General features: G+C 44.2%; 1 protein-coding gene across 1 annotated transcript; it reads left to right on the top strand.

Moving 5' to 3' along the window:
• Nucleotides 1–903: 903 nt before the first annotated feature.
• Nucleotides 904–26572, top strand: LOC100653440 (ATP-binding cassette sub-family C member 4). The gene is made up of 30 exons (XM_021608654.3): nt 904–1213; nt 2905–3015; nt 4169–4289; nt 4444–4668; nt 5202–5291; nt 6273–6436; nt 7314–7439; nt 10515–10764; nt 11511–11618; nt 11914–12003; nt 12534–12725; nt 13426–13520; nt 13629–13715; nt 15672–15768; nt 15991–16200; nt 16806–16943; nt 17074–17111; nt 17229–17335; nt 17492–17638; nt 17811–17890; nt 18004–18154; nt 18233–18352; nt 18514–18624; nt 20801–20901; nt 23225–23572; nt 23712–23801; nt 23922–24094; nt 24611–24716; nt 25498–25632; nt 25826–26572. The coding sequence occupies exons 1-30, from the start codon at nt 1140–1142 to the stop codon at nt 25910–25912; spliced, it is 3972 nt and encodes a 1323-aa protein (XP_021464329.2). The 5' UTR covers nt 904–1139; the 3' UTR covers nt 25913–26572.
• The last annotated feature ends 43 nt before the right edge of the window (nt 26573–26615 follow it).

Raw genomic sequence — 26615 nt, 5'->3', positions numbered from 1 at the left:
GTAACATTTTAAGGTCAACCCTGCTACTGGAACTGAACTCTCCTTTTAATATGGTGAAACTACTCCTTTTTTAAAATTCAAATAAAACATTGAACATCTAATTGTCAAATCGTAGAGTAAAAGCAGATGAGCTGGTTCTACTGTTTTTGGACATTTTCTGGTGTTTTGTGGTAGAAAACTGAGCAGGTCGATGCAATGAACACAATTTTGTGACGCTTGTATTCAATTGTCACTCCCTGTTTCACACAATGACCTTCCTTTTCCCCTGTCACAAAGGGATTTATGGCTGACTTAAAAATACATCGTCAACCCTGTTATTTTATTTGGCACAAAATAGGCACTACTTTACCTTTTGAGATGGGATTTTTTTTATTACGTTGATGACAGAATGTTAAAATTACGTGAAATCTAAAGTTTTTGGGGGACTAAGTTTCACTTCTCAAAAGGCACTGAATTGATGGAATGACCTTACTAGTTTGCAGAGGTATGTTTTGTAGTGTTCATGTTCGCAACAAACCAATGCCTTCAAGTGTACCAGGTGGTTCATGAACTCGAAGTTAACTCCAGGTAGAAGTTGCCCTTAGAGTCAACTTGGCTCTACTCCTAGAAAGGATGTAGCATGCAGTACTATGTATTTACATTTTGGACATTACTCAATGAGACCGCTGCTATTGCTTGCCACCAATTACTTTATTTCCACCGCTCTCTCTGGTTTCCACTAGTTACCACAGCCACAAAGTAAAAATTCATGAAAAACAACATTTGCTTTTTGGTCTTAATTTAAGGTTAGGTATAAGGTTAGGTTAGCAGTGTGGTTAATGTTAGGGTTAAGTTAAAAACACATTTTAAGAAGATAAATTTTAGAAATAGGCGGGGATTATGACTGGTAACTAGTGACGACCCAGTTTGGCGCTAGTTAGCTCGTGGCGTGCAACAGCACAATTCCGACTCGAGATCAGTGATTGGCTGACATAATTCTCCTGGCTGTCTTTCTTGTAACCTAACCCATACCATGTGCGTGCAACCAAGTTTACACGACAGGAAATAAAGTAACCGTTTTGAGGACTGGAGCTAGCAGACTTTGTCGCACCGCACGCGTGGAAGTTGGCCAAGCCTTTGAATAGAGCCAGCAGGGAAATATGGAACCGGTAAAAAAAGATGCGAAGACGAATCCATCGGCAACAGCTAATCTTTTCTCACAGGTATTCTTCTGGTAAGTCAACAACCTTCGCCGCCGGGTTATTGAAATAAAGTTGAGCTAGGCTCTACAGGTAGTCGTTATAGTGTTTACTGAAAGTGGTACCGTTAGGATATTCAAAACGTATTCGATTAATTTTAGTTTGAGGGGTTAAATGATTTGCTGTTTAATTAAATTAGGTATAACGTCATAATAAACACTTATAACTCAAATCACTAGTATGGTTTAACACAAAGTGCGTTTTACCCATGTAATTCGATGGTTTTCCCCACCGAGAAATCACAATTTCCGGTTGATTCATACAGTCTTGGATTAAGGATGATGCCAAATAAGATTCCAGTAATTTATGAATCAAGAATATTGTTTGCGCAAACTAGGCTATTAATCGCCATCTCATTTGTCTCGGTAAACCTCTGCGAGAAGGGAAAGGATGGATGCCTCGTTTTGACTGAATGAGACAAGCTGTGCTTTATATTTGCATTAAAGACGCACTCCAGCAATATTTAGACATTTCCTGTTGAAAAACAATACACCAGCCCCACGTATAAATACAGTAATGTACAAATGGGTAAAACAAATGTTTTGAGCAAAATCGTTTTTTTCGAGTGCAAATGAGCTGAAAAGGAGATTGGAGTAGGTCTTTAAAACATAATTTGCTGTTTGCTAAGGCATTTGCTGAGAATTTGTACATTTTACATGCACAGTGCACACAGTTGGGTACTCAAGCATTTGCAATAAATGCTTTTTACAAAGACATGCTACCAGTAGGCCTATGTCACAAATAGAGTAGATTGTCTACTGCAGTGGGGGTTTGGAGAGGTAGTAGGAGATGAAGAATAAACAACTTTTTACATTTTTTTTGTTCAACTTACTCTTGGAAGTTGTAATAGTATAATGCACAAGGTGCAATTTCGAAATTGGGTAGTGCATCAGCAGTTTTCCTCTTGTCTTTGCAGACCTTAGAGCTATTTATACCTTGTCAGAAATGTCCAGGTGATGTTCACCAATTATGAAAGTAGTCATCAGGGAAAAATTGATAGCTACATATCGGGATATTATTTTTGATGTATCGTTTTGACTATCCCAATATTTTTGTGCTAGTTTGCTGTACCAAATCTCCAGTATTTTTCCTTCATAGCTTGTTCTCCATCTTTTTAAATAGGGAGCCAATTCATTTCAGCACTTTTATTTCTATGACGGATCAAAACTCGTTTTCTGATAGCTCTCTTGTCCCTCTGCAGCAGACATATGGTGAGCAATATGTTTGGAACATTGAATCACAATAAAATCACAGTATAGAATCACAATGCATATAATATCGGTACCTAAGTATTAGGATAATATCGTGAGGTGCCTGGTAATTGCTAGCCCTAGATGAAAGGGGGGCATGGGTGAAACATTTTAGGAAGCACTGGTCTACTGCAAGATTTCCCAAAATTGGTCCTGGGGCCTCCCTGAGTGCAAGTTTTTTCCCCCAATTTGTTCTCCACTAGCACTACACAGTGACTCAAATAACTAACTCATCATCAAGATTTGAATATTTGAATCAGATGTGTAGTGCTGGGAGGAAAAAACAAAACGTGCACCCGGGGGGGCCGAGTTTGGGAACCCCTCGTCTAGTGCATGCATTGCCCTGCTCATTCTGAACGTAACACTACATGTATTGAACTCTTCATCTCTACCTCTTCTCTTCCCTTTTTCGTTAGCTGGCTAAATCCTTTGTTCCGCATTGGATACAAACGGAGGTTAGAGGAAGATGACATGTACAAAGTGCTTCCGGAGGATGGATCTGAGAGACTGGGAGAGGAACTACAGAGGTATGGCAAACATAATTCTGAACTAAGTCAGAAGTGGCCTGTTGAATTGTGGTTAATTAAGGCCAAATAGAACGTAATAACGGAAGGGTCTTCGAACCAGATGTTTATCCTCCCACTACTATACACCAAGCATATCATGACAGCCATATTCTGTTGGCTGTTTACCCTTTGATAAATAGATGGAAAGGAGTTGCTGCATTTAACATGTCATTGTTAATATTTTACAGGCTGCCTGTCCTGCCTGCTTTCAAGGACGATTATGAAATGGCTCAGTAAAAGGAAGCATGTAAATGGAAAAAATGAGAAAATAATGTTGTCTAGCTTCAACAATCCAACCTGGACTCAATTTGTAGGATTTGGAATGTACATTTGTATCCCTCCATTTAGTATGATATGTTACCTTACAAATGGAATAATGGTCGTACCACATCATAGAAATTGGATGAGTGAATGTATCAAGCATCTTGGAGGATGTATAGTATTATACGTCTTGCTCTAAGGCCAGGCTTCTTGTTGCGTCATTAGCATTTGTGGCTAACGTTAGCGGCTAAAGCAGCAGGTTAGGAGTATTAACTTAAATTCTCCATACCTGCAAAGTAGAGGTTAAGGGGAACAGTTAGCTAAAATGCTACAGTTGTCCCCAACGCGACTAAAACATGTAACCTTTGAGTTGCTGGACGTACCCATTCTCCCCGACCAACCACCCAACTTTTGTTTCTGTCTTAAGTAACCGGACCATTATTCCAAACGCAACGTAGCGTTCTGTTGTCTGTTGTCTTTATCGAAACGGGGGTGTCAAAAATTGGAGGGGTCCAATCTGGCCCGCAGGTGGTTTGAATAATAAAAACTCCTTGTTTTTGCAGGGAAAACGACCTCTATATTTTTAAATGACAAATCAATGTATTTACTTCAGAAGTATTTAAAGGTGTTCCATGTCACTCATTTAAACGTAAAGAAATCGCTGTACCAATCCTAGATTGTCCATTTGTATCACCACATGATGCAATGCAGAATTGAACATCCAGGTACCCATAGGGACTTCTTGCGTCGTCGGTCCTCACCTCCTTCTCAATACTCATTGGAGAGGACATGAGAAATCAAGTAATTTCAATTGCGATTCTCCCATAGTAAAAGAAAAGCCGTCTTTCCTCAGGCACTGGGACCATGAGGTGCAGAAAGCTGCTAAAGAACTCAGGCCTCCCAAACTCACCAAAGTCCTCATCAAGTGCTACTGGAAACCCTACGCAGTGCTGGGGATCTTTACTCTTATTGAGGTATGTAGAAAAAAACATGACTTGTGGAAGACGTACCGGTACCCTGTCCTGCTAGGGAATTTCAATGATATCTTAGCCATATGTTTATATATCAAGCTGTGGATTCACCTCATATCCTCTGTATTCTCTACCTCTTCTCTTGTTCCCCCAATAGGAGGTGATTAAGGTGATCCAGCCAGTGTTCTTGGGAAAGCTGATCCAGTACTTTGAGAATTACGATCCTGATAATATGGACGCACTGTATGAGGCCTTTGGCTACGCTGCTGGTGTCTGTCTGTCCACCCTGATCCTGGCTATCACGCATCACCTCTACTTCTTCCACGTCCAGAGGACCGGCATGAAGATGCGAGTAGCCATGTGTCACATGATCTACAAGAAGGTCTTTATAAGAGACACATGCCTACACACCTTTTTTTCCAAGGTTGTTTCTGAACTTGAGCTCGGCTGACTAAAGGATGAGTCTCTCTCACACATTCTCACACACGTCAAACTCATTCCACAGAGGGCAGAGTATCTGCAGGTTTTCGCTCCACTCTTGTACTTGATGAATTAAGGTCACTAATTGGTAAGGAACTCCCCTCACCTAGGGCAGTATTTCCCAACCCTCTCCTCGGGGACCAACATACGTTTCACATTTTTGTTGTAGTCCTAAACTTGCACACCTGATTAAATTAGTCAAGGGGTTGATGATTGATAGAGTAATTGAATCAGGTGTGCCAGTTTAGGACTACAACAAAAATGTGAAGCGACTAGCGGTCCCTGAGGAGAGGGCTGGGAAACACTGCTCTAGGGTATGACTGCCTTTCCAAACTGACGTGTAGGTATTTTCTTTGTATTGTGACAGTGACAAATCACTTGGTGTTATTTATTGAGTTTGCAATAATTAACTTGGTAATGTCTGTGTCACCCCAGGCCCTGTGTCTCAGCAGTGCAGCGATGGGGAAAACAACCACAGGCCAAATAGTGAACCTGCTATCCAATGATGTCAACAAGTTTGATGAGGTATGAACCCTGTAATACATAAGGGTAATATATATATATATAATTTTTTTTATCACTTTGCATATTGCTGACTTGATCTAATAGCAACAGCAGAAAAAAGCTGTTGAAAATTAACCTATACTTTTGATCCACTGTGCAGACAGACCCAATCCAATATCAGCTCTGTTACTTCAACCCTGGAAGGTTGCATAAGTCGCACAATGCTGACTGAGTTGTTACTTTGACTGGCACCATGCAGGTTAACACTTGAGTTTAATTTTGATCTGTGTGCTGACACCTGGGGTGAAAACGTAACCTATTTTGGCATCTAAAGGGATCTGTTTCTTGGTGACAGACTGAAGTATAGTACTGTACATTCTGATAAAGGTCAGTCACAGGCTTCTCCAGGCACCTGGCAGACACATTAACATTTGAGTTGTTACTCCAGTGTTTCCCAATCCTATTTCCCCAGTACGCCCAACAGTACACATTTCTATTGTAACCCTGGACAAGCACACCTGATTAATCTGCTTAACTAATCATCAAGCCCTCAATGAGCTGAATGAGGTGTGTTTGTCCAGGGCTACAATGAAACCGTGTACTGTTAGGGGTACTCAAGGACCACGGTTGGGAAAACACTGCCCTACTCCACCCTACTGTTTTGATGCATGTTGTGGTCAATGATTCAAAGTCAAGGAAAGATGCTGCTACATATTACTGTTTAGAACATGGTTGAATGGAACGTACACAGTCCGATTCAGTGACTGTAGCATCAAACTACAGTGTAGATGAAGCAGCCATGTTGAAGATGTAACACAGAGGTCTAGAACTCATGGCTTGTGGGCCACATCAGGCCTGTAAGTCATTGGTGGCCCGCGGGTGGGAATTTGAGACAACTGATGTACAACCATCTCCCAAAATCCTGTTGTCGTTTAGAAATACTCTCACCCCATGAGTTCCAACACATGATTCCCCCCCCCCCCCCCCCCCGCTTGGTTACAGGTGACTATTTTCCTGCACTTCCTGTGGGTGGGGCCTCTCCAGGCGGCGGCCGTCCTGGGGCTGCTATGGGTGGAGATTGGCCCATCATGCCTCGCAGGCATGGCCGTCCTCGTCATCCTCATGCCAACGCAGACCATGTTCGGAAGGCTCTTCTCCAAGTTCAGGTAACACACAATGTAGATAGGAGTTTGAGCTTAAGATTTTTCAAAATAAGCAGGGAGTTCGGTGAGTGCCTTCCTCCCTTTTCTTGCCCAATACGAAACCAAATGAACATACCAATGGCTTTGTAAACTGATCTTTGGCCTGCTTTTAGCATGGACCGCGTGAGAACGTAACCCCAGCGTGGACCGCGTGAAAACGTAACCCCCGCGTGGACCGCGTGAGAACGTAACCCCAGCGTGGACCGCGTGAGAACGTAACCCCAGCGTGGACCGCGTGCGGACGTAACCCCAGCGTGGACCGCGTGAGAACGTAACCGCAGCGTGGACCGCGTGAGAACGTAACCGCAGCGTGGACCGCGTGAGAACGTAACCCCCGCGTGGACCGCGTGCGAACGTAACCCCCGCGTGGACCGCGTGCGAACGTAACCCCAGCGTGGACCGCGTGCGAACGTAACCCCAGCGTGGACCGCGTGCGAACGTAACCCCAGCGTGGACCGCGTGCGAACGTAACCCCAGCGTGGACCGCGTGAGAACGTAACCCCAGCGTGGACCCTGTGAGGGCACATTTCGCTGTCTTGTCAATAAACCAGGTTTTTCTAGGAAATATATAGTGGTCTTTTTTCTTTATTTTTTAAAACTTTTTTTTCTTGAGCAGATGGTCAGGGGGCTTGAACACAATTACAAATAATTTGTAGACTGCAAATTGACCGCAATAAGCCCAAACAGATATAATATTGAACTAAATCATAGTAATTTCAAACCTTACATTTGTATACAATCGTATGCAAGTATCTCTATGTGTGGGAGTACTAAATAAAATCACATGAAGCTGGTGTTTTTACAGTCTTAAAAATTGCTCAGAACTGTCCTTTTCTTGCAGGAGTAAAACAGCTGCCTTGACTGACAATAGGATACGCACCATGAATGAAGTGGTGTCTGGAATCAGGATCATCAAAATGTATGCCTGGGAGAAGCCCTTCTCAGCACTGGTCAATGATGTCAGAAGGTAAAAAAAAGTATAACATTGAAGCTTTTGAACGGATCCCACTGCACAGAACAAACTCAATATTGAGATAGTGTTAGATTTGTAGATATTGTTACTGTAGTAATGCTTACTTAACAAGCGCTATTGTCCAAAGCCCACTACAGATTGTGAAATGTGTTATTTCAAGAATTCTGCCATCACCCATGATTCAATTCAGCTGGTTATCCTGTTAGGATTGCTGACGTGAGTCACGGTCCCATGATGTGTTTTAACCAAATACCTTCCTCTTATTTTTCTGTGATGAGGAATCGACACCAACAACAGCTTCTTGTGATGTTGTAACGCTGTTTAAGGAAATTGTCAAACACACTAACTACATTCATGTCAGTCTCCTGAGGGTTTGTCCAGACATTTTAGATAAGCTTATCTAGACAATGCATTGAGTCCATCTCGTACTTTGTGCCAAAGTAACACTGACACAAATGTATAAGTTATACAAACATACAGTTGTCTGTCAAATCGACTGAAATCCTAGTGATTAACCCTTTTTCATTAGGCTTGGGTGGTGTACTGGGGTATTTTGAAATACCCCTTGTTATGATTTTCAATACTGTCAATATATACTCAGTGGCCAATTTATTAGGTACACCCATCTAGTACCGGGTTGGACCCACCTTTTCCTCCAGAACGGTCTAAATTATTCAGAGATTAGAAACTTTGCTCAATTAGTATCAATGGACCTAATGCGAGCCAGGAAAACATTCCCCCACACCATTACAACACCGCCACCAGCCTGTACCGTTGACACCAGGCAGGATTGGGCCATGGACTCATGCTGCTTATGCCAAATCCTGACTACCGTTGGACCAGGCAATGTTTTCCACTCAATTATCAAGCGTTGGTGTTGGCGTGCCCATTGGAGCCGCATCTTGTTTTTAGCTGATAGGAGTGGAACCCCGGTGTGGTCATCTGTTGCAAGGACCGAGGAGTTTTGTGTTCCGAGATGCCGTTCTGCACACCGGTGTTGTACTGCGCCATTCTTTGCCTGTTTGTGGCCCCCTGTTAGCTTGCCTGATTCTTGCCATTCTCCTTTGCGCTCATCAACGAGCTGTTTTCGCTCACAGGACTACCACTGACTGGATGTTTTTGGTTTGTCGCACCATTCTCTGTAACCTTAGTCACTGCCGTTGCTGAGATACTGGAACCGGCCCGCCTGGCACCGACGATCATACCATGCTCGCTTTGCCTATTCTAAAGTTCAATCGAAGAGTAACTGCATGTCTGTCTGCTTGCTTTATATAGCAAGTCACAGCCATGTGAATTACTGTCGGGGTGGTGTACCTAATAAACTGGACACTGAGTGTATGTATATTTTTTTTGTCATCTTGTGCACTAGGTTAATAGATAAAGCAGATCTTGTTCTTCATTTTGCCTGTTGCTTATTTTTTCTTCTCATTATGAAGCCCTGCCCCAAAGCAGCTGATTGAGCCAATGTTTGTTGTATGTTTGTTAACAAAGAGCACAGAGTTAACGGAAGCTGGACTGTTGTCCAGTGCAAGAGAGGTGATCAAGTTACGCTTGAAGTTCACAACTGTTTGCCAGCTAAATATCTTACGTTTAAAACTATCTAAGACGTGCCAAATAAATTCTCTCCAACTCAGGGCTCCAGCTATGTAAATGGTTTGCTAGCTAAGTGGCTAGCCTGCAAGATCAAGATTCTTGGTTACAGCAGAGACAATCAATCCCCTCCTGGATCAAGAACCCTGCTGTCTAATATTTGTTGTGTAAAGCAAACCTTTTGACATAGTTGTACAGCTTCATGAGCTGGGGTGTCTGTTCTTGTAATTTGTTTATGTTGACTTGCTCTTGTTCGCAATTAGCAAGCGTCCGCTATGGGAATACGCTAGTAATTTGTAAGCATTTTCTTTTTTTGACTGTTTGAAAAGAAATGGTGCCCCCTTGTGTGCATTGCCGGGAACCCCATACCCTGGTATGTTACAGTAGCGGTATGAAAATCTGGATACCACCTGACCCTACTTTTCATAACCACCACTATTGCCTGGTGTGGTATTGCTAGAGGGCCTCTGACACACAACCACCATGTACACTGAGTGTATAAAACATTAAGGACACCTGCTCTTTCCATTACAGACTGACCAGGTGAAAGCTATGATCCCTTATTGATGTCACTTGTTGTATCCACTTCAGTCAGTGTAGATGAATGGGAGGAGACTGGTTAATGAAGTATTCTTGAGCCAATTGAGACATGGGTTGTGTATGCATGCCATTGAGGGTGACTGGGCAAGACCAAAGATTTAAGTGCCTTTGAACGGGGTATGGTGGTAGGTGCTATGCACACCAGTTTGTGTCAAGAACTGCAACGCTGCTGAGTTTCACACTGAACAGATTCCTGTGTGTATCAAGAATGGTCCACCACCCAACGAATTGAGACTCCTCTGCGGGCAAAAGTGGGGTGCAACGCAATATTAAGAAGGTGACCTTAATGTTTCGTACACTCTGTGTATATTACAATGTCCTAAAATGGACAACGGATCACAGAGCTGGCACAAAGCCACTGGCATGTTAACCGGTGTCGACAAGCTCTGCTTCTCCACCTCAGAGCTGTGACATGGACATGCTACTACTATCCAGTCATAAGGCTGTCTCAATCTGTCACCTGGCTGTTAGTATAAGGAGAACATGGTGCCCATGGTTTATCCCAGTGATAAAAATACTCAATCTGAGCAATTTTATAAAGGGCTACATACGGATTCCTCGTGCAGTGGTTAATAATGTCACTGAGTGAATCTGTGGTGCACATCAACCTCTCCCCATGCAACAGGACAACCCCTGCTCCTCTCCTTTTGAATATCCACACGTGTTTACACATACTCGCAGGGCTCAGAAAAGTGGCCAGATAAACCAACAGTCATCAAAGCCATGTTATCAGTGTGTCGTCGTCCTGGTTTCCATGTCAATCATGTAGCATCCTCAGGCATATTTATATGCAGACTTGTTTCTGTGGTCTTATATTTATTGAAATGCTTCCTGGGTTTGTTTATGTTACGGAACGCCTCTCTCTCATTCTTCCCCCAGGAAAGAGATCTCCAAGATCATGTCTAGCTCCTACCTGCGAGGCCTCAACATGGCCTCCTTCTTTGCGGCCAGTAAGATCATCGTCTTCATCACCTTCACCGTCTATGTCCTCCTGGGGAACACCATCTCAGCCAGCCGGGTGTTTGTGGCCGTGTCTTTGTACAGTGCCGTCCGCCTCACCGTCACCCTCTTCTTCCCCTCGGCCATAGAGAAACTGTCTGAGACGCGCATCAGCGTCCGCAGGATCAAGGTACTAAATACATGTGCGCTTCTGAGACTGCAACCATTTTAAGAAGGAGTTTCAGTATTTATTTGTGGTATCATATGGTAAAGTTACTGGGAAGCACACAGCATCTGTAGTTAATCCAAGGTAGAGATGCTCTGACGCATTGTCCCTCGTTAAAAAGAAACCATGTCAAATGAAGACGTGAAAGCAGCAAAGCGCTGATGTGAATCATCACATTATTTCTTGGGTGGTTTTAATCATTATCTCTGACATATGTAAATATTATCTCTGTGTGAACCATACAATACCAGAGCTCTCCTGAGGTTGCGCAAGGCTCGTCTTCTGCACGTGTTGGCTTCCGACAGTGCAGGTGTCGTCTCTGCGCTCGGTTCCTTTTTAGTTAATTTTAGACGTGCTGCCCTGATAGTTGCCTGGATGCCAATGTGAAACACAAGTCCCAGCACTGGATCTGACCTCCTAAGACTCATTATGTAATCATGTCACATTATCATGCTTTATGATCAGTGACTGTAAAATCATCATGGGACTTATCTGAGCCACAGCCAGGCTTTTCATTACTGTACGTCATCTGATTGTTCAAAGCCAGGGACGTAACGGGCATCATTGCTATCAAGATCTTCAAGTTGTTAAATGTGTCATCTCGATCCAACACGATTGTAAACGAAGCCTGGGATCCATCTCGACGCGGTGGTTTTGTTGACATGAGACATGGCTGTATATCACTGGTTCTCTCTTGTTTCCACTCTCAGAATTTTCTCCTGTTGGATGAGATTGTGAAAAGCGAACATGGATTCCTCCAGGAGGAGAAGCAAGAGCCCAATGTGGAGATCCAGGACCTGATTTGCTACTGGGACACGGTGAATGTTCAACCACTGCCACCCAGACTTGCTGTTTGTTTTGGTTGTTTCAGATTATTTTGTGCCCAATAGAAATTAATGTTAAATGTCACTTATTGTAAATAAGAATATAATGTTTCTAAACACTTCTACATTAATGTGGCTGCTACCATGATTATGGATAGTCCTGAATGATTTGTTAATAATGATGAGTGAGAAAGTTAGATCATACCCCCAAGACATGCTAACCTCTCACTGTATTACAACTCATATAATAAAGTCTAACCTGAAATGTCCCCTCTCTCACTCTGTACAGAGTCAGGACGCCCCATCTCTCCAGAACCTGTCACTCACAGTAAAGTCAGAGCAGCTTGTCGCTATCATTGGACCTGTGGGGGCTGGAAAGGTCAGAAGTCATGTTTCTTGTGCCAGCCTATTACATCACTGTATGAGGACAGCAAGGCAACTGGAATATTTATTTGTCTGCCGTGTGAATCAGAAACGGGTATTGCAGGATTTGTAAAGAGGTTTTCTCCTCTGACTGTGACAGTGCCTTTGTGTACACTGAGTGTACAAAACATTATGAATACCTGCTCTTTCCATGAGACTGACCAGGTCAATGCTATGATACCTTATTGATGTCACTTGTTAAATCCAATTTAATCAGTGTAGATGAAGGTGAGGGGACATGTTAAATAAGGATTTTTAAGCCTTGAGACATGGTGCCATTGAGGGTGAATGGGCAAGACAAAATATTTAAGTGCCTTTAGAATGGGTTATGGTAGTAGGTGCCAGGCGACTGGTTTGAGTTTGTCAAGAACTGCAGCGCTGTAGGGTTTTTCACGCTCAATTCAATATTGGGAAGGTGTTCCTAATGTTTTGCACACTCAGTGTATGTTATCAAGCTCACCTGTTCCCCCTTCAAATTTCCCACAGTCCTCTCTGCTCAGCGCCATCCTGGGGGAGTTGCCTCACGACAAAGGGGTGTTGAAGGTCAAAGGTCAGCTGACCTATGCCTCCCAGCAGCCCTGGGTGTTCCCCGGAACCATCCGCAGCAACATCCTGTTTGGCAAAGCGCTCCATCCTCAAAAATATGAGAAGGTCCTGAGAGCCTGCGCCCTCAAGAGGGTAAGACACACTGAATGGAGCTCTCATGGTATTTAAAGCTGGGAGATTGCTAAATGCAAGGATTGAAGCTCCATTGAGCCCGTTGGATCTCATGAACTTTGACTGCAAAAGAGAACCAACACCTTGGGCTCTAGGTGGTACGCCTTACATCAGAGCTGTCAACACTCATGAACACATACACGCTGTCCTCTCTGCCCTATTGAACACAATGTGAGACTAGATTCAAGGTCTCACAATCACATCCCATGAAACAGACATCGGCTCTACAAACACTTCCTCTTTGATCAGAGACTTTTAGCCACACATTCACTTGCCATGGAGAACGCTTCAAACCAATCAAATCAAATGTATTTATATTATATAGCCCTTCTTACATCAGCTGATATCTCAAAGTGCTGTACAGAAACCCAGCCTAAAACCCCAAACAGCAAGCAATGTAGGTGTCGAAGCACGGTGGCTAGGAAAAACTCCCTAGAAAGGCCAAAACCCAGGAAGAAACCTAGAGAGGAACCACACACACAGTGATCTGTAGTGATTGTCACTTTCCCAACTGTGCACTCTGTAACACTACCACTGTGTACAAGCTGCATTCCCTCTGTGTGGAAGAGCATGTCCTGCACATAGTCATTATGGTCCTCCTGTTTGAGGGATTGTGGGTCCTATTAACTCCTGTCGTCTCTGTTGTCCCTTCTGTGTTCAGGACATGGAGCTGCTGCCAGACGGGGACCTGACAGTGATAGGGGACAGAGGAGCCACCCTCAGTGGGGGACAGAAAGCTAGAGTGAACCTGGCCCGGTAAGACCACAGCTTGACTTCAAACCAGAGTAGAAATGAGTTGAGGTACATTCTATAAATGTGATGAATATCCTCCAGTCTCTATCTGAAAGCCTTGTTGTGTCTCAGGGCTGTGTACCAGGATGCTGATATCTACCTGCTGGACGACCCTCTAAGTGCTGTGGATGCTGAGGTCGGGAGACACCTGTTTGAACAGTGAGTTAACCACAGTTTCAGCTAAACGGTTAAAAAAAGAAGAATTTATACACAACTGAATAGTGATGCAATACACTGCTAGAACTTTGCTCTCGGTACACGTCTCAACATGACTGTAAAAGAGCAAAACTATAGAAAACACAAACCGACTGGGCACACACTGGTTGAATCCAAGTTGTTTCCACGTCATTTCAATGAAATGATGTTGAACCAATGTGGAATAGATGTAGAATTGACTTCTGTGCAAGCGCATTCCATTTTGCAGCACCGTAATCCTCACTCTCCTTGTCCTTATAAGGGGTCACGGGGATTGCCACAGGGTAGCTCACCAAGTCTAAACAAGATGTGCTACTGTAACATTGGCTAAGCAAGGACAGTACCTCCAAGGATCATGAGCAAAGCATACAGCAATGTATTCCTCTCTTACTTGTAATGCAGTGAATGAACTACAGACTTACTGAAGCATAAACTGGAATGTGTACAGTACTTCCACTATTGTTCTGAGGCGTTATGAAGCATTCTGTTCCTGCTCCTGTCCCCCAGTCCTTTGTTGGTGGCTGGTGATTTATCTGGCAGGGTAGCAGAAAGCCTGGAGCGTTCTATTCCAACCTCCCTGAGGTCTCCATCAAAGCAGCCCTAGCCTCTGATCACAGCAGAGGGGCCCGGTGGGGACCAGTGAGGGTAGGGAGGCAGGAAAAGGAGTGGTGCTGCTGCCACTGTCAAGCACACAATTGCAACAGAGCCCTACTCTACCGCTTCCTGTCACATGACATGGTCCCCTGGAAAGTGTTCATAATGGAACCAGCAGGGCAGTGACGAGGGGTGGGCAGCACTTTTACTGTGCAGGGCTCACATGAATAAAAAGCTATAATGGTTAGAACAGGTTTCAATAGCATTGTAAGTGTAAATCTGTGTTTTTGGTGTGGATGCTGTCACAGACCTGCCAACATGCACACATTTTACCTACCAACTATGCAATTCTGTCCAATTATGAGATTGAGTTAAAAGTACGCAGAAATGAATGGGGCCTGAATTGATTTTAATAAATACATCCACTGAGTAAATCATCCCGATTCGAGCTGCAACATACAGACATGTATGGAGTTTGTGTCAACAGATATGGTGATTTTAATACATCATTATTCGACATAGCTACCCCACGTCTGCCCCTCCTGTTTGATGTGATGCTGAGTTTGCCGACTGTCAGCTGTACGTACACATGGACAAATCCCTTTTCGGCTCTGTGTGTTGTGGAAAGAAAAACTCATTGTTTCAAGCTAACGTTAGCAAACATAAGCTGTACATTCAGTGGGCTCTAAAGTGTCAGCAGTTCACCCGCATTTGCTAGTGAAAGGAATGAAATGCAAATACTAAAAATAACTGGTGTCATTTGGGCGAGTGTGATATACATTTAATACTGCGTCCCATTAGTTGTATTTTCCACGTAACATTACGAGGATCACGCAACCTGATAGGCTGTAATGATCAAACATCAATATAAACATCTCGGCATTAAATTGAGTGGGGAGTTTAGAAGACTGCGCGATGAAGAATGAGTGAGTGTCTGGTATTAGCTATAGAGGAAATGCTTCTAAAATGCCTTTGCACTAGATTTGAGATTTTATCAATTTCGAAAATCTGAAATTATGTATGCGCTGCAAAGAAATCCAATAGGCACCTTTACATAGGCTGAAACAGCGGACTCTTCTAGAGAACAGCGCTCAGGTTCCCTTTGTGGTAGCCTACTTAAGCTTTGTGTAGCCAGTTTGATCTGTGTCGATGCGATCATATTTTTTCAAAATGATTTTGCTTTTGTTGTTTAGGAACCATGTCTAAAAAGCAAATACTTGTGAGCTGGCCCTAGTGATTGTCACCTCTCAAACAGGGCCAATTTCCAATTTGCCGGCGCGCATTTGGTACTCTAAAAAGTCTCTGTCTATTTCCATGTGTGTCCAGGTGTATCTGTGGTATTCTGAAGAATAAGCCCCGCATCCTGGTCACCCACCAGTTGCAGTACCTCCAAGCAGCCAATCAGATCCTCGTCCTCAAGGAGGTGTGTTCAACATTCCACACACACTTTAAGACTACATAGGAGCACATATGCACTACCCTGTGCTTAAGTTAATGCAGGACCCGCACTGCAAGCGGGTGTGGTTGGTTACCATGGGTTACTGTAAACACACGTAGGAACACCTGTATAAATGCAGACCGACTTAAACATTACATACAAACTCAGAATGTTTGGTGGGGTGTGACTTTCGTGTGTCTGTTTCAGGGTCACATGGTGGCAAGGGGGACGTACAGCGAACTCCAGCGCTCTGGGGTCGACTTCACCTCCCTCCTGAAGAGGGAAGAGGAGGGGCCACAAGCCCCAGGGGTGGAGACTGAATGCCGCTCGCCATGCAGCCGCACCCTCTCGCAGAATTCAGAGGTCTCCCACACCTCCTCCATACGCTCTGTTAAAGATGGAACTGAACAGCTTCCGGTGGGTCCCGCCCACTTCCGGTCCAGTCCTTAGATACAGTCACTAGGAGCATTTTCACTCTGCCCCTGATATTTTGTAGCAAAGCAGTGAGTGAATAAAAAGTTACCTGTGCTTGCTCTTTTTGTCCACAAGGCAGTGCGTACAAACTTTTAGTAGAAGTTTGCCAGACAGCAAAGTCCGTCACACGTCATATCTCAGACAGCACTGGCCTGATTTTGACGACCTTTGGGTGAATGATGTCTTGCCATAGAAATCCGGCATTTACACAATTACACTTATTTGGCCCAAGAGGGGGGGGGGGGGTGTTTACTGTTGCCTTGTAAATTTAGTAGAACCTATGCAAGCCACAGCAAAGTACATGTTGTACTTTCCTTAAAAAAAAAAACTTTCATTTGGATCTTGCTGACATGCTCAGATTCAGAACACAGGGGTTGTGTAAGTTCTCAACTTCCCTCGTGCTTAAACTATGTAGAGGTTCATGTCCTACACAGAGTGCACAGAATGACTCACTAGACATGATATCTGTGCAACGTAATGTTATTTTATTTGCAGTGGCTTTAATTAATAACCCCCAATAAATCATATGGTGTTTGTGTGTAATGCAGGCAGAGCCTGTCCAGACAGTAGTCGAGGAGAGCCGCTCGGAGGGGACCATCGGCGTCGGCCTCTATGTCAAGTACCTGAAGGCAGGCGCCAACATCCTGGTGTTGATAGGAGTTGTATTACTCCAGTTCCTAGCTCAGGTAATGACATCATAACCCCAGTACAACTACATGGTCAAAAGCAGCGCTAGTAGTGTGGAAGAAACTCAATCTGATGACGACTTCATTAAATGATATAGGTCTACTAACATACTTATGTTTTTGTGTGCAGGCAGCATATATTCTGCAGGACTGGTGGTTGGCATATTGGTAAGACGTTTAAATTTCGCTGTTCATTTTCAGTCATGCAACTGTCATGATACCCTTTTAACATGCCGTGTTGGGACTGGCTCTGTGCTTTACCTCTGTCTCCTCTGTGATTGACAGGGCAGGAGAGCAGGAGAAGCTCAACGTTAACGGCACTGTGACCATCCAAAATGGTGTCAACGTCACTGAACAGCTGAACCTGGATTTCTACCTCGGCATTTACGCAGGTGAGACACAGTGGAAACCCTACTCTGGAAATTGTTTTGCTTCTCCTAGAATAGTGTCATGCAGGCTCTTTCTTCCTCCATAACCTTTGTGCGTCTGTCTGTGTTACAAAATGTGTGCTGCAGAATGTAACATTCTAAAATGGGAAATCTTTTCAGGTTTGACTGGAGCAACTCTCATCTTTGGCTTTGCCAGGAGTCTGGTGATGTTCAATGTGCTGGTGAAAGCTGCTCAGTCTCTGCACAACCGCATGTTCAACTCTATCCTCCGGACACCTGTACGCTTCTTTGACGTCAACCCAATTGGTGAGCCATAAGCCAATGCGCAAACTGGAACACATAGGGAAAGCAATTTTCTGTTGCCACAGTTTCTGTGTTGAGAGACGCTACATTGTTTGCTTAAGGTCAAACATTAATATATCTGTAGACAAAGAAAGAAGTCTTTAAATTCCTGGTCTTGTCTTCTGTTGTGCCCCAGGAAGAGTCCTCAACCGCTTCTCTAAGGACATTGGCCAACTGGACGCGGCCTTACCTTGGACCTTTGTGGACTTCATTCAGGTGAGCCACGACACATTTTGGCCGGTCATCTTCACAAGGTATTTACTATTCGATCACCAGTTAACCTGTTCCCTCTCCTCTGGTTATGTCTTTGGGCCTGTTTTCCTGAGTAGATATTCCTGCAGATCATCGGTGTGGTCGCTGTAGCGGCCTCCGTCATCCCCTGGATCCTCATCCCATTGGCTCCTCTTATCATCGTCTTCCTGTTCCTGAGACGCTACTTCCTGCAGACGTCACGAGATGTCAAGCGCCTGGAATCCACCAGTGAGTGCCAATGGCCTTTTTTGCTTAATAGTGTGTGTGCACATGGACAGTAATCAGTAACCGTGTGTCTCTATGCAGCTCGGAGTCCAGTCTTTTCCCACCTGTCCTCGTCCCTCCAAGGTCTGTGGACGATTCGAGCCTTCAGAGCTGAGGAGCGATTCCAAAATACCTTTGACGCTTATCAGGATCTGCACTCAGGTGATTGTCCTTTCAATGCTACCTTACTTCCGTTTTGTTTGTCTCCAATGGGTCTAAGTACATTGATGGAGAATGATATTTAATAACATGTATACATTCTACCCAGTCTCCGCTCTGTGCGGTCCGTTCTATAGGAATATAACTGAATCAGTGTCTCTCAGAATCCTGGTTCCTGTTCCTGGTCACCTCTCGCTGGTTCGCCGTCCGCCTGGATGGCATGTGTGCCGTTTTCGTCACCATCACCGCCTTCGGCTGCCTTCTGCTCCGAGACCGTAAGGGACAACGGCACACAGAGCCAACACAATTACAGAGTACAGTCGTGGCCAAAAGTTTTGAGAATGAGACAAATATTAATTTCCACAAAGTTTGCTGCTTTCAGTGTCTTTAGATATTTTTGTCAGATGGAATACAAGCATTTCATAAGTGTCAAAGGCTTTTTTTTTTTTTTTGAATTTGACCCCCTTTTTTCTCCCCAATTTCGTAGTATCCAATTGTGTAGTAGCTACTATCTTGTCTCATCGCTACAACTCCCATACGGGCTCGGGAGAGACGAAGGTTGAAAGTCATGCGTCCTCCGATACACAACCAACCAAGCCGCTGCTTCTTTAACACAGCGCACATCCAACCCGGAAGCCAGAGGAAACACCATGCACCTGGCCACCTTGGCTAGCGTACACTGCGCCCAGCCCGCCACAGGAGTCGCTGGTGCGCGATGAGACAAGGACACCCCTACCGACCAAGCCCTCCCTAACCCGGGCGACGCTAGGCCAATTGTGCGTCGCCCCACGGACCTCCCGGTCGCGGCCGGTTACGACAGAGCCTGGGCGCGAACCCAGGACTCTGATGGCACAGCTGGCGCTGCAGTACAGCGCCCTTAACCACTGCGCCACCCGGGAGGCCCCGTCAAAGGCTTTTATTGACCATTACATAAAGTTGATGCAAAGAGTCAATATTTGCAGTGTTGACCCTTCTTTTTCAAGACCTCTGCAATCCGCCCTGGCATGCTGTCAATTAACTTCTGGGCCACATGGCAGCCCATTCTTGCATAATCAATGCTTGGAGTTTGTCAGAATTTGTGGGTTTTTGTTTGTCCACCCACCTTGAGGGTTGACACCAAGTTCTCAATGGGTCATTAGGGTCTGGGGAGTTTCCTGGCCACGGACCCAAAATATCAATGTCTTGTTCCCCGAGCCACTTAGTTATCACTTTTGCCTTATGGCAAGGAGCTCCATCATGCTGGAAAAGGCATTGTTCGTCACCAAACTGTTCCTGGATGGTTGGGAGAAGTTGCTCTCGGAGGATGTGTTGGTACCATTCTTTATTCATGGCTGTGTTCTTAGGCAAAATTGTGAGTGAGCCTTACTCCCTTGGCTGAGAAGCAACCCCACACATGAATGGTCTCAGGATGCTTTACTGTTGGCATGACACAGGACTGATGGTAGCCCTCACCTTGTCTTCTCCGTACAAGCTTTTTTCCGGATGCCCCAAACAATCGGAAAGGGGATTCATTAGAGAAAATGACTTGACCCCAGGCCGGCAGTCCAATCCCTGTATCTTTTGCAGAATATCAGTCTGTCCCTGATGTTTTTCCTGGAGAGAAGAGGCTTCTTTGCTGCCCTTCTTGACACCAGGCCATCCTCCAAAAGTCTTTGCCTCACGGTGCATGCAGATGCACTCACACCTGCCTGCTGCCACTCCTGAGCAAGCTCTGTACTGGTGGTGCCCCGATCCCGCAGCTGAATCAACTTTAGGAGACGGCCCTTGCGCTAGCTGGACTTTCTTGGGTGCCCTGAAGCCTTCTGCACAACAATTTAACCTCTCTCCTTGAAGATCTTGATGATCTGATAAATGGTTGATTTAGGTGCAATCTTACTGGCAGCAATATCCTTGCCTGTGAAGCCCTTTTTGTGCAAAGCAATGATGACGGCACGTGTTTCCTTGCAGGTAACCATGGTTGACAGAGGAAGAACAATGATTCCAAGCTCCACCCTCCTTTTGAAGCTTCCAGTCTGTTATTCGAACTCGATCAGCATGACCAAGTGATCTCCAGCCTTGTCCTCGTCAACACTCACACCTGTGTTAATGAGAGAATCACTGACATGTCAGCTGGTCCTTTTGTGGCAGGGCTGAAATGCAGTGGAATTTTTTGGGGGGGGTTTCAGTTCATTTGCATGGCAAAGAGGGGACTTTGCAATTAATTTCAATTCATCTGATCACTCTTCATAACATTCTGGAGTATAAGCAAATTTCCATCATACAAACTGAGACAGAAGACTTTGTGACAAATATACATTTTTATTCTCAAAACTTTTGGCCAAGACTGTATACTTGGGCTGAAGGAGGTTATGAAAACTGCAGCTTGTTGCCAGACCAGACCTAGAATAGCAATGATTGATTGAGCATTGGGTCTAACCAGTGTCCTGTTTGTTTCTCCTCTGGCCTTGTTAGAGGTGGAGGCTGGATCTGTAGGCCTGGCGTTGTCCTACGCTGTGACTCTCATGGGGATGTTCCAGTGGGGGGTACGGCAGAGTGCTGAGGTGGAGAACATGGTGAGACAACCAGATATGTAGAGGAACACCTGTTTTTACAATCAACCCCTTCAGAGATGCTACATGCTTTACAAACCCACCAGACAACTTAGTCTGGAAGTATGTTGATTGAAATGTGTAACCCAGTTCTCAGAACTATTAGTGGTCACTCTGAAACTGCCTCCTGGTTTATTTGGCCTTTCATCTTGTTCATGCTGGTTTTCATGCCAGTGTTGTCTTTGGCTATGCCGGATTAAGTGATATGACATGCTATTCTATAAAATCCTTTTTTCTGTAAATAATATGACCTGATTGAGCTAATTATGTAAATGTAATTAACTAGAAAATCACGGCACCACAAAATAATATTTATAGAGCAGTTCTTCCGAATAAACTCTTAAAGACCTAGTAATATTTTACATAAATAGCAGTCAATATTAATCGTCACCTTATTTCAGTCTCATCTGAAAGTTGTAAATTCTTGGTTCTTCACAAACCCTGGCTAACAAGTTGAATCAGCAATACAGAATTGGGTTAATTAATTTATTTACTAAATACCTAACTAATCACACATAATTACATATACACAGGATGAATCATACCTTGATTACAAATTATATCATAAAGGAAAACGTCCCTAGCGGATGGAACAGATATGACAGCTGGTTACACAAAGAAAAGGGGGATTGGGTTTGAGTGAAAGAGCGGGAAGACATGAGGAACAAAGGGAGAAGCCATGCTATCGTAAATACAGTATCTTATGCATTCTACCGCCCATTTGGAAAAGGAAAATGCAATAAATATTTACTCTGAGCTGCGCTTCGGTAGGTTGGTGGTTGATGGAAGGTCGTGTTGCCCAACAGAGTCCTTTGAAGAATGTCTCTGCTGGTAAATTGGATACGTTGTAGTAATGTCGTTGTGGTAGACGGGATACTCTGTCTGTTCTTTCCTAGCCCACGTTTGCAGCTGCTGTTGCTAACTCAACGGCTAGGAGGTATCACATCTGTAGTGAATAAGAGTTCAAAGTTCACGCTGAGGTTGGCTTTGTTCTGTAGTTATTATCTGAACCATTCTGACATCGGATCGTCATCCTAATGTACCCGGAAAAGCTGACATGTTAGTTCTTTTAACGTATGGACCGTCGTCCTCACATCCTCGGAACAGGAGGTTACATTTTCTTCAAGGCTTTATATAGTGGAGAGAGAAGGGTGTGGTTTTATAACCCATGTCTCTTCACAGGGGCGTGCCACTGTTGAGCAGAGCCCTAACCTTATTAAAACCCAAATCTCTCATTTGGAAGCTAAAATTACATTTGATCTTTTCACCAATAATTTTATATTCAAACATTTAAATTGCACAACAATTCCATGTGAATCTGATAACTCTAATGTGTAGACTTTCCACTGTAGCGTTTGTCATCCTATCATTGATGAGAATGTCTCAGATGACATCGTATTTATTAAGTACCAACCCATATGTTTAACTGGTCGGATTACCAAAATATGGTTCATTTCCCCCCCACCATCTGATGTTCCCAGAATCTTTATGTTAACCAAGGGATTTTCAAATGTCACACCAGTAGGGTAGAGAGAGGGGAAAAGGGGGGGGGGGGGGGGGGGATATATGACCGTCATAAACCTACCCCCAGGCCAACGTCATGACACCAGGATGGAATGTTCGTCCATAACATCTTTCAAGAATCCAGCCTGAGGGTTTTCTGAAGCTTCTTAATGCAGCTCTCTAGTGCTTTTAGTTTCAAGTTTAAATGTACTGCACAAGTACAGTGTGACATGCCTTTTATTGCCAGCTCTAAACCCAACAATGCAGTACTAAAAATAACAACAAAATCACATGAGAAATAGAAATAAGAACAGCATGTGAAGTGAGTAAGCTATATTTGGGGTCAGTTAGTTACAGTACCATATTTACAATGTGCAGGGATACTGGAGTGATAGGGGTGGGGTAACTAGGCATCAGAATGTATGATAAACAGAGGAGCAGCAGCTAATATGATTGTGTGTGCAAGAGTCCTGTGAGTGAGCATAGAGACAACATTAAATACAAGGGTCAACTCAGTTTGTGTAGCCATTTTGTTAGCTATTTAGCATTCTTATGGCTTGGGGATAAAGCTGTTCGGGAGCCTGTTTGTGTCGGACTTGATGCACTGGTACCACTTACTGTGCGGAAGCAGAGAGGACAGTCTATGGCTTGGGTTGCTGGAATCTGGGCCTTCCTTCCTGGATGGCAGTGAGCTCGCCCCCAATGATGTACTGGGCTGCTTAGACGCCATGCTAGTACAAAAGCCAGGGCTGTTTGACTGACATGGTTTATTTACCGTCCTCAGATGACGTCAGTGGAGAGGGTGGTGGAGTACACAGAGCTGGAGAGTGAAGCACCCTGGGAAACCCAGATGCGTCCTCCTCCTGAGTGGCCGAGCCAAGGCCTCATCACCTTTGACCGAGTCAGCTTCTCCTACAGCTCAGACGGACCTGTGGTCCTGAAGGACATGAAGGCCATGTTCAGGCCCAAAGAGAAGGTTGGCATCGTGGGCAGGACGGGTGCGGGGAAAAGCTCCCTGGTATCGGCGCTCTTCCGCCTGGCAGAGCCAGAGGGCAGGATCTACATTGATGGAGTTCTGACCTCCGAGATCGGCCTCCATGACCTGCGCCAGAAGATGTCCATCATACCTCAGGTAGCTACTGTTGGTGGGTCTTCTGTGGCTGCTCTGTCCCTTAATCCTTCTGAATGTAGTAAAGGAAAGGCTTCTAGTTCAGATATGGCTCTGTTAGAGCTTATTACATTTTTCTGTTTGTGGCCCCTCTGTTCTGCAGGACCCAGTGCTTTTCACCGGCACCATGAGGAAGAACCTGGACCCTTTCAGCCAGCACACAGACGAGGACCTGTGGAACGCTCTCCAAGAGGTACTGCTCCTCAGACTCCTATTGATACAGTAACGGGACATACTCTCACATATTGACATACAGGTTGTGTGTTTTTGGTGGCATTGATCAGGCTCTTACTCCAGTAACTTTCCTCTCCAGGTCCAGCTGAAGTCTGTGGTGGAGGAGCTGCCCAATAAGATGGAGACGGTTCTGGCCGAGTCGGGCTCAAACTTCAGTGTGGGTCAGAGGCAGCTGGTCTGTCTGGCCCGAGCCGTTCTGAGGAAGAACCGCATCCTCATCATAGACGAGGCCACAGCCAACGTGGACCCCAGGTACAGAGCTGCCTCTCTCATACACACGTGTTGCCATGGAGGACCTCCTGTCTGTCCTTTCGAGCTGAGCAGCAGAGGCAGCTGATATGCTGCATTCATAACCAAGTGGGAAGGTGGTATTTACCACTTATGACTGGGAAAAACCACTTGAAGGCCCCTCCAACTAATAATTACTAGTGGGGAAACTCATCTATCATCCCTGAGTTTGGACTTTTCTCGATAACATTTGACAGTAAAACCATACTTTAAAAAAAATTAAAAAATAAATGTACTTATGGTTTTCCAACACTTGTTCACAGGCATGATAGCTGTAATTTTAGTTTGATGCAGCCTCTTGTCAATTAGCCACTCGTCTTTTCTCAATTATTTGAAAGCATCCAACTGGTAATTACCACCTTCCCACTTGGTTATGAATGCAACATAAGACTGGGAGGCATCTAGTAGTAGAGGAAAGTGTGTGTGTGTTTCTTCCTCCCAGCTGAGTGTGTCCTCCCTGTCTGTGTCCTGGCTCTGTAGAACAGACGAGTTGATCCAGAAGACGATACGAGACAAGTTCAGGGAGTGCACCGTTCTCACCATCGCCCACCGCCTCAACACCATCATAGACAGCGACCGCATTCTGGTGAGAGCTCTCCAGTTACCCAGTTGGGTGATCATTGTGTATCTGTCTACTCTAGAGTATTATTTTATTTTTTATATATACACTATTCAAAAGTTTGGGGTCACTTAAAAATGTCCTTGTTTTTAAAATAACATCATTGTTAATGTTGTAAATAGAGGTTGGCCGATTATGATTTTTCAACGCCGATACTGATTATTGGAGGACCAAAAAAAGGCGATGCCGATTTTATTTTTATTTTTTTTGTAATAATGACAATGACAACAATACTGAATGAACACTTATTTTAACTTAATATAAAACATCAATAAATCAATTTAGCCTCAAGTAAATAATGAAACATGTTCAATTTGGTTTAAATAATGCAAAAACAAAGTGTTGGAGAAGTAATATGTGCCTTGTAAAATATGTGCCATGTAAAACAGCTACCGTTTAAGTTCCTTGCTCAGAACATGAGAACATGTGAAAGTTGGTGGTTCCTTTTAACAATATTCCAAGGTAAGAGGTTTTAGGTTGTAAGTTAATATAGTATTTATAGGACTATTTATCTCTATACCATTTGTATTTCATATACCTTTGACTATTGGATGTTCTTATAGTCATTTACAACCGTAACAATGTCTACACTGTATTTCTGATTAATTTGATGGACCAAAAAAATGTGCTTTTCTTTCAAGAACATTTCTAAGTGACCCCAAACGTGTGTCCAAGGGCTTGTCGGGTCCTTTTTGTATCCCTAATGATAGACCATAGATTACTTACTATAACTTCATTCTGTTCCCAGGTTCTAGACGCGGGTCAGATCCACGCATACGACGAGCCCTACACCCTACTTCAGAACCACGACGGTATCTTCTTCAAGATGGTCCAGCAGACAGGCAGGCAGGAGGCTGTTGCCCTCCTGCAGTCAGCTAAACAGGTAAGTAGCACACTGACTCAACAGAGCATGTCCACTTCACTCTCCCACTGTTCTCTGGCAGTGAAATAGCTTACTGCTCAAAGTGACATGCTACCACACAGATGTGTGGGAGTAGTGTTCTTGTGCATCCACCACATACCTCTGGCTTTTCGGGTTGGCGTACACTAACACTGGTTGTCTCGTCTTGATTCAGGCATACAACAGCCGGAGTCGTCCCAGTACGAGCAACGGAGGGGTCGGAGCGGACGGCAACTTGGTCATCTTTGAGACGGCCCTGTAACAGCCTGGAGGAGGCTTTGGCTATTGTTTAAAGCCTGGAGTACTGCTCCTCAGAGTTGGCTGGCACTGCAGTCCCATGGCATTCTCCAGTCTACAGAGATGAACAGTGCCTTATCACCCTGCAAAAACTCCATGTCGGAAACTCCATTTGGACAGGAAGCTGCAAAGAGGTGGAACGGTTTGGTCCAGTGTGTCATAGGCGGAGTTGAGTCAAATCCACTTATGCAGTTGTAGGGATTTTTCCCCAAGCTAAGAAAGTTGTGATGGGGTACGTGGTGGGGAAACACTGTTAACCGTCCCTTATTTATTTATCAAACAAACATGCAGTAACCATTCGATTTTAAAGGAATAACCATCGAGACCCATGACAATTGATTGTATAATCGTGACTTGACTGATAAATATTTTTGCCAGACTTGTGTCCACAATTTACAATGGCCAAAATTTGAGAACTCTTTCCTTAGATTCATTTACGTGGCCTATTGTCTGGTTATATAAACTATGTAATGTAGTTTAGTGCCTTCATTTTTTTGCAGCAGTTTTAGATGAATCATCTTTGTATAATTCATATTTATTAAAAATGTAATGTGTATTCCATGTAAAAACAGAAGTTATTTAGCTATACCAAATCAATCTCATGTAAAATGTAACACTTTATGTACACCAGTGATTTGTCTATTCTTTTACAACTTATTTGCACCAGC

This window comes from Oncorhynchus mykiss, chromosome 7 (assembly GCF_057628025.1).
Source record: "Oncorhynchus mykiss isolate SJ-2025 chromosome 7, ASM5762802v1, whole genome shotgun sequence".
Lineage (NCBI taxonomy): Eukaryota > Metazoa > Chordata > Actinopteri > Salmoniformes > Salmonidae > Oncorhynchus > Oncorhynchus mykiss.
This window is presented reverse-complemented; position numbering and strand designations above follow the sequence as displayed.